Here is a 12,255-nt window from a genome sequence, read left to right on the forward strand (position 1 = left end):
TGTGAGAATTCTCTGGTGCTGGTGCGAGACCGGGCGGTCATGTGACCACATGTATGCGATATACACACTCCCGGCCACATTCCGACTAGACATACGCGGCCTCGCTGCGTGCGATGTGAGAATTCTCTGGTGCCGGCAGCAGGCGGTCATGTGACCAAATGTATGCGATATACACACTCCCGGCCACATTCCGACTAGACGTACACTCGATGTGAGGATTCACACGTCTGCAGTCACACAAAGTCATAAACCTGGACAAACCCTTTAATAGGTGTTGTGAGTCTTAGGTCAAAAATTAATTAGTAGTGGCTTCTACAAATGTAATAAAGTCGGAAAATGTTGTAAATCGTTGTTAGAGTTATAAAAAGTCTAAATTTATCAGAATAAAAATGAGTAAACGTGTTAATTAGTCTGGAACTCACTCAGGGCGCTCAACCTTTGCTAACCACGTGACTAATCATTACGTCATCTGGGAGCGAACAACCACCAGATGGCGCTGTTCTTTTAGGTAAAAGTGTTGCCAACCAGCCGCGTTTGCTCATTACGTCATCCCTAAGCGCTGACAACCACAAGATGGCGTCGCTTTGCAGCTTTTCTGGTACGACTTCCTGCTTCCTGTCCATGTGGTTGTGTGTGTGAGTGTGCGGCTCGGAGCAGGCGGTGCTCGCCGTGTTGTCTGGGGATGTGGCTCCCGTAGTCTCCATCTTTTTCCGTCATGCAGGTGTCTAATGTGAACGACGTGAAGATCTACAGCCTGAGCTGCGGGAAGTCCCTGCCGGAGGTGAGTGGCTACTGCTGCCGCCGTGCAGATCCCCAGCAGGTGCTGCCTGTGCTCCCATGGGTGGTCTTAAAGGGATAGTCCCATTTTGGGCTTTTATGGGGTCCAGTCAACATAGTGGTCTTGCCCCATCCTGGGACACATGACCCCATTCCTGTGATTGCCGGGGGTTTGGGGTCTCAGCAGGTCAGATTTGCAGCGGTGATGTCAGTAGTCCATGGCCAGCAGACGGTAGCCCTGCACACTGCCCCCTACCTGCGGCATCTTCTGACTTTTAGACCCACGACGCCCGCGTTGACATTGCGGGGGACAGTCAGAAGAGATGGACCACTGACATCCCTGCTGGATCGGGGGCTTACATTACTTTTTGCTCAGCTCTTCTTGTGACCGTTCAGGTCCTGGGTGACGTATAACGTCGTCATTTGGTAATGACCTGGATCCATCTTCTCTTCCAGTGGCTTTCTGATCGGAAGAAGAGGGCGCTGCAGAAACAAAATGTTGGTGAGTGTGAGGAGTGGACCGAAACCGCATTAAAGGGGGCTTCCGATATTTGGGACAACCCCTTTAAATGCTTTAGAGTAAAAAATAAAAACAAAAATGTCTACTGTCCTCCTGCACAGGAGCTTTTCCTACGATGTCTGTGCCGAATCTACCGGCTGCCACGTCGGTGCCACGTGAGCCCTGTAGCCTATAATGGCCGCTTCGTTCACCTTTCTCTGTAACATGAAATGTTTTCTTAGATGTTCGGAGGAGGATCGAACTCATCCAGGACTTTGAGATGCCCACGGTCAGCACCAACATCAGGGTCTCCCGCGACGGGCAGTACATTCTGGCCACCGGTGAGTGCGGGAATGATGCTTGTATTGTGCCTCTATGGGGAGTCTTCGGTGAAGGTGTCGGCCATGACGTTTCCGCTTATCTCTTTCAGGAACGTACAAGCCTCGTGTCCGCTGTTACGACACTTACCAGCTGTCTCTGAAGTTTGAGCGGTGCTTGGATTCAGAGGGTAATTATCGCTCCTTATGGGGGGGGGGCCGTCTGCTGGATAAAACCTGTTTTCAGATACTTTGATCAATTTAGCCTGAACTAAGGGTGGCTACTTTAACCCCTTCCAGATATGTGATACATAAGTATGTCACGTGTCATGGTGTGGGTGTAAGGAGCAGGCTCAGGAGCTGAGCCTGCCTTTACACATTGCTGGCGAAGGCTGCGTTTTACAGCCAGCATCTGTAGAACTATCACCAGTGTTCAAAATATGTAAAAAAAAAAACTGCAACCATTTTCTTGTGCAGCAAAAGAGAATTATTATTTCTTATAAGAAATGAATGTTCACCATGACTGTTCTGGATAGCAGACTTGTGAATGCAGCTCTGGAGTAAAGGGGCATTCCCAAAAATGTTTTTTTTTATTTATTTTTAAACCAACATAACATCCCAGAACCTAAGTTTAGATATATCCACTGCGTGTAGTCACTTTTCTTGCCCTGCTTCCTCCATCACAGAATGGAGTAGTGTGGACTCTCCTGCATCGCCCAGTACTTGACCGCTGATTGTGGCTGGGAAACTACATGTCCCAGAATTATTTCAATCGGTGCTTTGCTGGGGTAGTTTTGTGATATAAATGAGGAGCTTCGATCTCCTGCGCTCACTTGTAGCCAAGACACGGAGGAGCCTCCACAGCACAGCGTCCTCACCGCTGCGTTAACTCGTCCTGTTGTGCCAAGGCGGCAAACAATTCGTGCCCAAATACACTGTGCGTGCTCGACCTTCACCAACCAGAATTATTTGGACACGTCTCCAGGAGAACAAGGTATAAACTGACACATCTCACCACGTTCTTTAATGCGCAAATAAGATAGAACGAGACCTTTTCTTTAATTTGGGAATACTCCTTTACCTCTGCGTCAGTATAGGACATTATAGCGGCACAGTCACTCACCGCACTTATTTTTCTCTTTCAGTGGTTAAATTTGACGTCTTATCAGAAGACTACTCTAAGGTACGAGCTGCTATAGGGTCCCGTTACACTATGTACCCCTCAGGCGGGGGTCTCGGTGGGAGGGTAGGGGTGAGGAGGTGACATTCACATGTGGCACATGGTTCATTAAAAATCCAAGCATATCCTGCCCAGTCCATGTGTAGCAGAACCTTTATCTTAAAGGGGTTGTTGTATCCTAGATACTTATGGCATATGATGCGCAGGATGATGGATGCCGGTCCTGACTTTTGTGGAGGTGGATGAGGAGTGATGCACGTGGGCAGCCATCTCTGCGGTCATGACCCAAGTCGGAGCAAGGGCATGAAGGGGTGCGGGGGAATTACCTAATAATCAGCATCTTTTGGATGTGCTGTAAATGTCTGTGATGAGACTCCCTTTTAAGCTATGGAGGGTGGAGGACGGGCTGCACAGGAGAAGTCTGGGACACACTAGGATAAAAGTGCAGAATGGCCGGTCATCAGATGTGAGGGGGTTGGATACAGGCTGCAGTATTTGGCACAGTATCTAATCCCTCGAGCAGTATTTGGATACTTGGCTCCCCAAACATCATACATAGGATGGGTTACTTTGCTCTCATACTGGAATCTCGGTGCATAGAAATGTCACATTTAAGCGCCGATCTGTCAGCGATGGCGGCCTGCCTGATCGGAGGAGGTGGCTCGTCCTCACTTGTCTTTTCTGTTCCAGCTCCTCTTCCTCTACAGCGACCGGTATGTGGAGTTCCACTCGCAGCACGGCTTCTACTACAAGCTGAGGATACCAAAGTTTGGCCGAGATTTCTCCTACCACTACCCATCCTGCGATGTGTATTTTGTTGGAGCAAGGTAAGAAGAGTGACGGGGAGCCGCGTCGTTACTTTAGGTTCTGCTTTGGACAATCCCTTTTTACTCTATGGGACCTCGGCTAATGTGTTGGTCACAGGGTGTCCCTCTGCAGCAGCACCTGATCTATGGGGTTGTGACGATCTTATGCATTGGGAGAGGTATGGCAAATATTTTGATAATAGCCATAAGCCTCCCATGCACCTGACAAAGGCCAAAATTGTCCTTTTTGCTCCCCATTGGTCTAGTAGGTGTCGTTCTGCCTATTTTGTCTATTCACTGTGAGGCAATGCGCTTTTTTTTTCTTATCCTGCAATGTGTGCTGATGTATGGATATGAAGTGGCATACACGGGAAGTATTTGTCTAAAAATACAAATTTCCATTTATAAACTAGACCTCGCCTTATAATAAATAAAATAAACTTTCCTCTCTTTCCAGTTCTGAAGTCTACCGGTTAAATTTAGAGCAAGGACGCTACCTAAATCCCCTACAGACTGAAGCTACGTAAGTTGTAGTAATACATGCTGAAAGCCACCAGATGGCACCAGAGTGTCGCGTAACAATGAATGAGTTCACACTGGAGAGCATCCATCTGTATAGGATTTTATTTAGGACTTTGTCTTGATTTTTTTTTTTTTTTTTTTTCCTTTCCTCCAAATATTAACCTTGCTGACAGTATATCATGTATACAATTGCCTTTTTATTTTCCAGGCAGATTAACGTTTGTGACATCAATCCTGCGCACCATTTATTTGCAGCCGGCACAGTGGAGGTAACGCTTGGTTGCACTTGGCGGCCATATTTTCTTTTCTCACTTGGATCGCTGATCTTTTAGCTTTTGCATGATGATGAAAGATGGTTACGCTTCTAAATACCCCCCCCCCCCTCCATAGGGTAAAGTGGAATGCTGGGACCCCCGGATAAGGAGTCGCGTGGGGATTCTGGACTGTGCCTTGGGCAGTGTAACAGAAGACACAGAGTAAGTACAATGACAAACCGCAGCACATCATTGACTGGTAGATCGTCCGGGGCTCACGCTAATTGATCCCTGTCTGACAGATGTAGATCGACAGCGCTATTGCCAAGGTGTCTATGCAGGACGGGTTACATGGCCGACTTGGGAATGGTAGCTGCTGATCAGGACTTGTAGTGGGGAAACGAGAATGGCAACGACAATGGAGCTTCCCTTTAACTGGATACCTATATATACATCAAAGCTTGGGTGCGGGTATATGGAGCAGGCCTAGGAGCTGAGCCCCCTCCAAACACTCAAGATGCCGACTGTTATACAGCCAGCACCTGCACTTATCGGTAGTAACTGGAGCTGAACTGAAGGACCCTGCTACCGCCATCTTGTTTTCACTTATGAAGATCAACCTGTGGCTGGACTTGTTATGCATAGTCCCCTAAGGGAACTAAGAAATGAGTGTAAAACTTCGTATCCACTCTGTAATTGTACTGACCTGCAGAATCGGATTGCTGGCTGATCCCCCCCCCCCCCCCCCCCTACACTATGAAAAATGTAAAAAAACAAAAGTCAAACTTCTGAATTTCCTGTGCAAATTGTATGACTTCTTAGCAGAACATGCAGCTTTTTATGCTTAAAAGTTACAAAAGGCAAAAATAAGGAGCAATTTTGATTTTGTTCAAAATTTATGAACTGCATAAGTGACTTAAAGAAGAAAAAAAAAATGCAAATAATGAATTGTCCCTTTATCTTTGTTACATGGATTATATCAATATCATCCGTCTGTGTCTCTTCTTTCAGAATTGAGGGTTTACCGTCTGTCTCTGCTTTGAAGTTTAATGGCCCCTTGCACATGGCCGTGGGAATGTCCACCGGACAGGTAAGGAGATGCCATTGGTTGTAAGGGTCGGTGCACATATTGCTTTTTTTTTTTTTTCTTGCCAGTTTTGTCACAAAACCTGAAGGATTTCCTAGTATCAGCAAAGGGAATGAGATTCCTGGAGTCTCATGCACACGTTGCTTATTTTTTCCTTGCAGTTTTAAATCTGCAGGATGTCAGTCCTTTCAGTGTTTTTGCTGCAGATTTCACCCATGAGTTGGGAAAAATCTGCAGCCAAAACTTATTATTCGCTGAGTTTTTCCTGCCAGGAGATGCAGAAACATCTGTAGCGAATAGTCAACATGTACAACCCCTGGCAAAAATTATGGAATCACCGGGCTCGGAGGATGTTCATTCAGTTGTTTAATGTTGAAAAAAGCAGATCACAGACATGGCACAAAACTAAAGTCGTTTCAAATGGCAACTTTAGGGCTTTAAGAAACACTAAAAGAAATCAAGATAAAAATGTGGTACTCAGTAAGGGTAATTTTTTTTCAGACCAAGCAGAGGGAAAAATTCTGGAATCACTCAATTCTGAGGAAAAAATTATGGAATCACCCTGTAAATGATCATTTTCAAAACTAACACCTGCATCAAATTAGATCTGCTCGTTAGTCTGCATCTAAAAAGGAGTGATCACACCTTGGAGAGCTGTTGCACCAAGTGGACTGACATGAATCATGGTTCCAACATGAGAGATGTCAATTGAAACATAGGAGAGGATTATCAAACTCTTAAAAGAAGGTAAATCATCCTGCAATGTTGCAAAAGATGTTGGTTTTTCACAGTCAGCTGTGTCTAAAATCTGGATCCAATACAAACAACATGGGAAGGTTGTTAAAGGCAAACATACTGGTAGACCAAGGAAGACATCAAAGCGTCAAGACAGGAAACTTAAAGCAATATGTCTCCAAAACAGGAAATGCACAACAAAACAAATGAGGAACGGATGGGAGGAAACTGAAGTCAATGTCTGTGACCGAACTGTAAGAAACCGCCTAAAGGAAATGGGATTTACATACAGAAAAGCTAAACATAAGCCATCATTAACACCTAAACAGAAAAAAACAAGGTTACAATGGGCTAAGGAAAAGCAATTGTGGACTGTGGATGACTGGATGAAAGTCATATTCAGTGATGAATCGCAAATCTGCATTGGGCAAGGTGATGATGCTGGAACTTTTGTTTGGTGCCGTTCCAATGAGATTTATAAAGATGACTGCATGAAGAGAACATGCAAATCTCCACAGTCATTGATGATATGGGGCTACACGTCAGGTAAAGGCACTGGGGAGATGGCTGTCATTACATCTTCAATAAATGCCCAAGTTTACATTGATATTTTGGACACTTTTCTTATCCCTTCAATTGAAAGGATGTTTGGGGATGATGACATCATTTTTCAAGATGATAATGCATCCTGCCATAGAGCAAAAACTGTGAAAACATTCCTTGAAAGAAGACACATAAGGTCAATGTCATGGCCTGCAAATAGTCCGGATCTCAATCCAATTGAAAATCTTTGGTGGAAGTTGAAGAAAATGGTCCATGACAAGGCTCCAACCTGCAAAGCTGATCTGGCAACAGCAATCAGAGAGAGTTGGAGCCAGATTGATGAAGAGTACTGTTTGTCACTCATGAAGTCCATGCCTCAGAGACTGCAAGCTGTTATTAAAGCCAGCGGTGGTGCAACAAAATACTAGTGATGTATTGGAGGGTTCTTTTGTGTGTTTGTTTTTCATGATTCCATAATTTTTTCCTCAGAATTGAGTGATTCCATAATTTTTTCCCTCTGCTTGGTCTGAAAAAAAATTACCCTTACTGAGTACCACATTTTTAATCTTGATTTCTTTTAGTGTTTCTTAAAGCCCTAAAGTTGCCATTTGAAATTACTTTAATTTTGTGCCATGTCTGTGATCTGGAGTTCCAAATGTGTGTGGGTAGAATATATATCCCACGGGGGTAAAATTGAAAAAAGTTGAAAAAATTTTTTTTTCAGACTTACTCATTTTTCCAGCGTTTATCAGACTTTCAGATAGGGGAAATGTCAGTGAGCGTCCCGATTTCAGTTCCAGAGTGATTCGCCCGATGAGTCCTTGATGTTTCGTCATTTTCAGCCAATTTTCTGAATTTTTGAAAATTTCACTTTTTTGTAAAAATATCCTCTAAATGAGGGAATAATATGTGTGCAGGATGTCACTCCCCCAATATAATGCCCCATGCAGGATGTCATCCCCCCCAATATAATGCCCAATGCAGGATGTCATCCCCCCCCATATAATGCCCCATGCAGGATGTCACCTCACCCCCCATATAATGCCCCATGCAGGATGTCACATCTCCCCCCATATAATGCCCCATGCAGGATGTCACATCTCCCCCCATATAATGCCCCATGCAGGATGTCACATCTCCCCCCATATAATGCCCCATGCAGGATGTGACCTCTCCCCCCATATAATGCCCCATGCAGGATGTCACCTCACCCCCCATATAATGCCCCATGCAGGATGTCACATCTCCCCCCATATAATGCCCCATGCAGGATGTCACATCTCCCCCCATATAATGCCCCATGCAGGATGTCACATCTCCCCCCATATAATGCCCCATGCAGGATGTCACATCTCCCCCCATATAATGCCCCATGCAGGATGTGACCTCTCCCCCCATATAATGCCCCATGCAGGATGTGACCTCACCCCCCATATAATGCCCCATGCAGGATGTGACCTCTCCCCCCATATAATGCCCCATGCAGGATGTCACCTCACCCCCCATATAATGCCCCATGCAGGGCAACATTAAACAACTGAATGAACATCCTCCGAGTCCGGTGATTCCATAATTTTGGCCAGGGGTTGTAGATATACCCTAAAAAGCTGAGTTCAGCCCAAAGTCTGCATGCGAGCCCACGATAAAGCTGAATCCCTTTAATAATAGTAAAACTAGTCTGATTATCCCTGTCCTGATGAGTATATTTTTCATTTTTACGCTTTTTGATTTTTTTCTTACTTTTCTTCCAAGAGCTATAACTTTTTTTTTTTTTTTTGTAGTTATGAATGTCATCATTGATTTGTCAATATAATGTACTGGAAAGACAGGAAAAAAATACAATTGGGTGGTGAAATGTAAAAAAATAAAAACGAAAGCCCAAAAATTGCATTTTTTTTTTTTTTAATTTTTGGGCTTTCGTTTTTACGGTGTATGGTAAAAATATGAATCAATGAAAAATCATTATTTTGCAACGGTTTCATTAAAACTTTTGCAGTTTGCCTTTTATAGCCTCTGTATTACATAGTATGCATTAGATCACGTTCAGTATTTGGTCAGTGTTTTACATCAGTATTTCTAAACCAAAACCAGGAGTGGGTGATAAATGCAGAAGTGGTGACGTGTTTCTATTATACTTTTACTCTGATTGTTCCACTCCTGGTTTTGGCTTACAAATACAGATGTAAAATACTGACTGAATACTGAACCTGTGAACAAGGAGTTAACTGAGAATCAGTCAGTCAACCCACTTTAATGGGCAGTCTGTAGTTCTTTTATCTTTCTTTTCTGATCTCCTCTCGGTCGATTTATGACCACAGACTGCATCGAAGTTGATACAAAGAGCCTGTAAAAGCCAAACTGTGAAATTTGTCATGCAAAATAATTGTAAAAATTATTTTTTAATCCCAAATAAATGTATTAACCAGCAAGCAACATTTATTCTTCAAGGAAAGTGAAGAGGGACAGAATTCATGGTAGAATCCAGGGTCTAAAGGGTAACATTTATCTTTGTGGAGAGTAGCAAGCCAAGCCTGGCATGTCAGGGTGAGGAGACTTGTAGGCCATGCATGCTCCTCTGGGAAATTTTAAATATGCAAATTGTCCCTTCAGAGAGGATGAGGACTAGAACACTAGCATCACCCGTTTCCAATACATGGTAGAATCCAAAAATTGCTGTAATTAAATAGTCAGAATCCAGCGTACATGGTGATCTGTACTCATGATATAAGAAGCTGAGGGAGGACGCTGTGATCAGATGGCTTTCTGTGACTGATTCCTGGTGAATATGGGATCATGTTAACCATACGGACCTGGAGAATTCTGTTGCCAGATTATATATATTTTATATTATATATTTTATATTTATAATATTTTCTTTTCTTCCACTTGTATTTTTTTATAGACATGTGCAGTAGAATCCCATGGGGGGGGGGGAACGAAAGGCGACCCCACCGATCTGAGTGCCCGCACTGTGCATGTACCATTGCCCTCAGGGTGCCCCTTTATGTGGGTATTGGGCACAGTCACGCTGCTTACTTTTACACTTTTTTTTTTTTTTTGACAATTATTTTAATTTCCCGTCCTCCTTTTGCAGGTTCTGGTGTACGATCTCCGCTCCAACCGGCCGCTGATTGTAAAGGATCACCAGTACGGGCTGCCCATCAAATCCATCCAGTTTCACGATCCGTTAGAGCTGATTATATCTTCTGATTCCAGGATCATCAAAATGTGGAACAAGGATAATGTAAGTGCAGAAATGTGCGGTGCTGGTAGATCGCTGTGAGAATAGTCAGCCAGAGTCCGCTGGACCCGACCGCCGCCATAGGCACGTCAGGAAAACACTTTGCCAGTGTCAGTTCTGACCATACTGCATTGTGCTACATTCTTATAGGGGGTGTCCCATGAAAAACATGTATTACCTATGTACAGGATGGGTATTGTATGATCACTGGAATGAAGTGGTGGTCCCACAATCCACCTGCAGCTTAATTCAATGTGTATGGAGCTGACAGAGACCACGAAGTAAAGCGCTCTGCTGTTTCCATCAGCACCATAGACATGGCAGCATGGCCACTGCTCCATTAGGACTTATTCAGACATCAGAGTTTTTTTTTTCCCATATGCAAAAAAAAAAAAAAAGACTGGTTTTCATCAGCATTTTACCATCTACTTGTTGACCATGACCATCCAGTCAAGTGTTTTTATTGCATGCAAGCAACAAAAAATAGTTTCCAAACTTTCACGGACCCATTGACTTGCACTTCCGATTTTGATCCAACCCTCGGAGATGTGTTTTGCGATTTTTCCTTGGGCCGATCGAAAAATCACAGACATGTGAATGGCCTTATAGACAATAACAGGTATTGGCGCTATCCATGAAGATTCACAGATGGCACACATAGGTGAAAATCCGACGTCTGAATTAGGCCTTAAAAACTTTCAGCAGTTAAATGATACATGGATTGTAAAAGTGCATCAACATTTTTTTCCATGGACAATTTTTCTTCAATGCATGATTTTGATCTGCAGATCAGAAACTGAGAAGTCTCCAAAAAAAAGGGTAGTGTGAACCGCTTCATAGGCTATGCTGGGTATGTGATCCATCTGAGAAGAATTGGTGAAAAAACAGCTTCAGGACTCATTCACATATCTTTTTCACACATTGGACACGTCCCCGGTATAGTTTGTGGGGCTGCTCGCATGATCACTTTTATTTTATATATTTTTTTGCTGACAGTTGGTGCACAGAAAAAAAAAGTGGAGCCCTTTCCGTTTTTCTCTGAACTTAGTCATTCGTGTACATGGGTTAGTGGTTAAAAATGGAGCGCACATTGATGACAGCGGAGTTGCATCCGTGCGCTGTTCGTTCTTCACTCCTTCCTAGGAGAAGCTTGAGGGTCCTGCATCAGGCCCTCCCGTCCTACTGATTGATAAGACCCCCAGAGAACAGATCCTTTACTAGGCAAGGTGATGGGTTTTTGTTGGCTCATCCCTTTGCCTGTGATACAGGACTATATCTCTCATCTACAGAAGGTTGTTCGCAGTCTAAAATCCATCCCGTGCGTCTGAATGGGATTTTAGCTGCTGTGTCTGCTTTGATTACTGCCAGCAATGACAGACATTTTTGGGTGCAAATCTGCCTCCTATGAATATACCATTACACGTGACTATTGCTTCTTAGTAATTAGGGCAGTCTCTCCTCCCATTAGTCGCAGAACTATTCTTCCTCCCCTGTAGATAAAACCTTCCTGTACAGTCATCTGTCTCCCTCCACATCTTTAATCTTTCTCAATACATCCAACGTTGGGTTCGCATCTTTTTTTTTGCAGGCTCAGGAGCTGTGCCCGCATCATTCCTGGGATATAATGGCTGTATTATACAGCTGGCATCTGCCTCTAACAGCAACAAGCAGAGCGCCGCCCACTGTTATCCTCTTAAAGGGGTTGTCCGGCCCTAGGCTACAAGTCTACAGTCACTCTATGCGACTGCAGACTCGTGAATCCTTACTGTGTGCAGTGGCAGGAGCTGCAGACGCATGACCGCAAGTATGTGATTTACATACATGCAGACACATGCCGACTAGACTTGCGCAGTTTCGCTCAATGCCAGTGAATTGAGTGAGGCTGGACATGTCTAGTTGGAAGTGTGCAAATCACATTCTTGCTGTCAGATGACAGAGAAGCACTGCACGCTGTGAGGATTGATAAGTCTGCAGTCACATAGGCCGGACAACCCTTTTAAATGCTGCTGCCAATCTCTTGACAGCAGCATTTACAGTTGGTAAACAAGGTGGCGCGCCGTTTCAGAAACCCATCGGCCGTGACACGATCGCGGGGTGCCTATGGGTTATCATAGCCGCTGGGGAGGGTCTGCTATTACAGTGCTCCGGTGAAGACCAGCCTGGAGACTTCTGATTTTTACTATATGCTGCAATATTGGGGTATTGCGGTATATAATATAGATGGTCAGGGGTTCAAGTCCCCAAAGGGGACTAAAAAAATATACAAAATAAAATATTTTAAAAATACAGAAAAA

At 44.1% G+C, this 12,255-nt stretch overlaps 1 protein-coding gene across 1 annotated transcript in view; it reads left to right on the plus strand.

Annotated features, from left to right (window-relative positions):
- Positions 1-572: 572 nt before the first annotated feature.
- The window catches only part of NOL10 (nucleolar protein 10), a 57,714-nt gene continuing 46,031 nt past the window's right edge, over positions 573-12,255 (plus strand). Inside the window, exons 1-11 of the mRNA XM_073674157.1 lie at positions 573-781; positions 1,234-1,279; positions 1,519-1,617; positions 1,707-1,784; positions 2,739-2,776; positions 3,464-3,600; positions 4,037-4,102; positions 4,310-4,370; positions 4,492-4,577; positions 5,367-5,445; positions 9,815-9,964. Coding sequence (XP_073530258.1) covers positions 716-781; positions 1,234-1,279; positions 1,519-1,617; positions 1,707-1,784; positions 2,739-2,776; positions 3,464-3,600; positions 4,037-4,102; positions 4,310-4,370; positions 4,492-4,577; positions 5,367-5,445; positions 9,815-9,964 — 906 coding nt within the window. The 5' untranslated portion in view covers positions 573-715. The remainder of the gene's footprint in view (positions 782-1,233; positions 1,280-1,518; positions 1,618-1,706; positions 1,785-2,738; positions 2,777-3,463; positions 3,601-4,036; positions 4,103-4,309; positions 4,371-4,491; positions 4,578-5,366; positions 5,446-9,814; positions 9,965-12,255) is intronic.

The sequence above is a fragment of the Phyllobates terribilis genome, unplaced genomic scaffold (assembly GCF_046119375.1).
Source record: "Phyllobates terribilis strain yellow unplaced genomic scaffold, ASM4611937v1 Scaffold_3__8_contigs__length_932513732, whole genome shotgun sequence".
Taxonomy (NCBI): Eukaryota; Metazoa; Chordata; class Amphibia; order Anura; family Dendrobatidae; genus Phyllobates; species Phyllobates terribilis.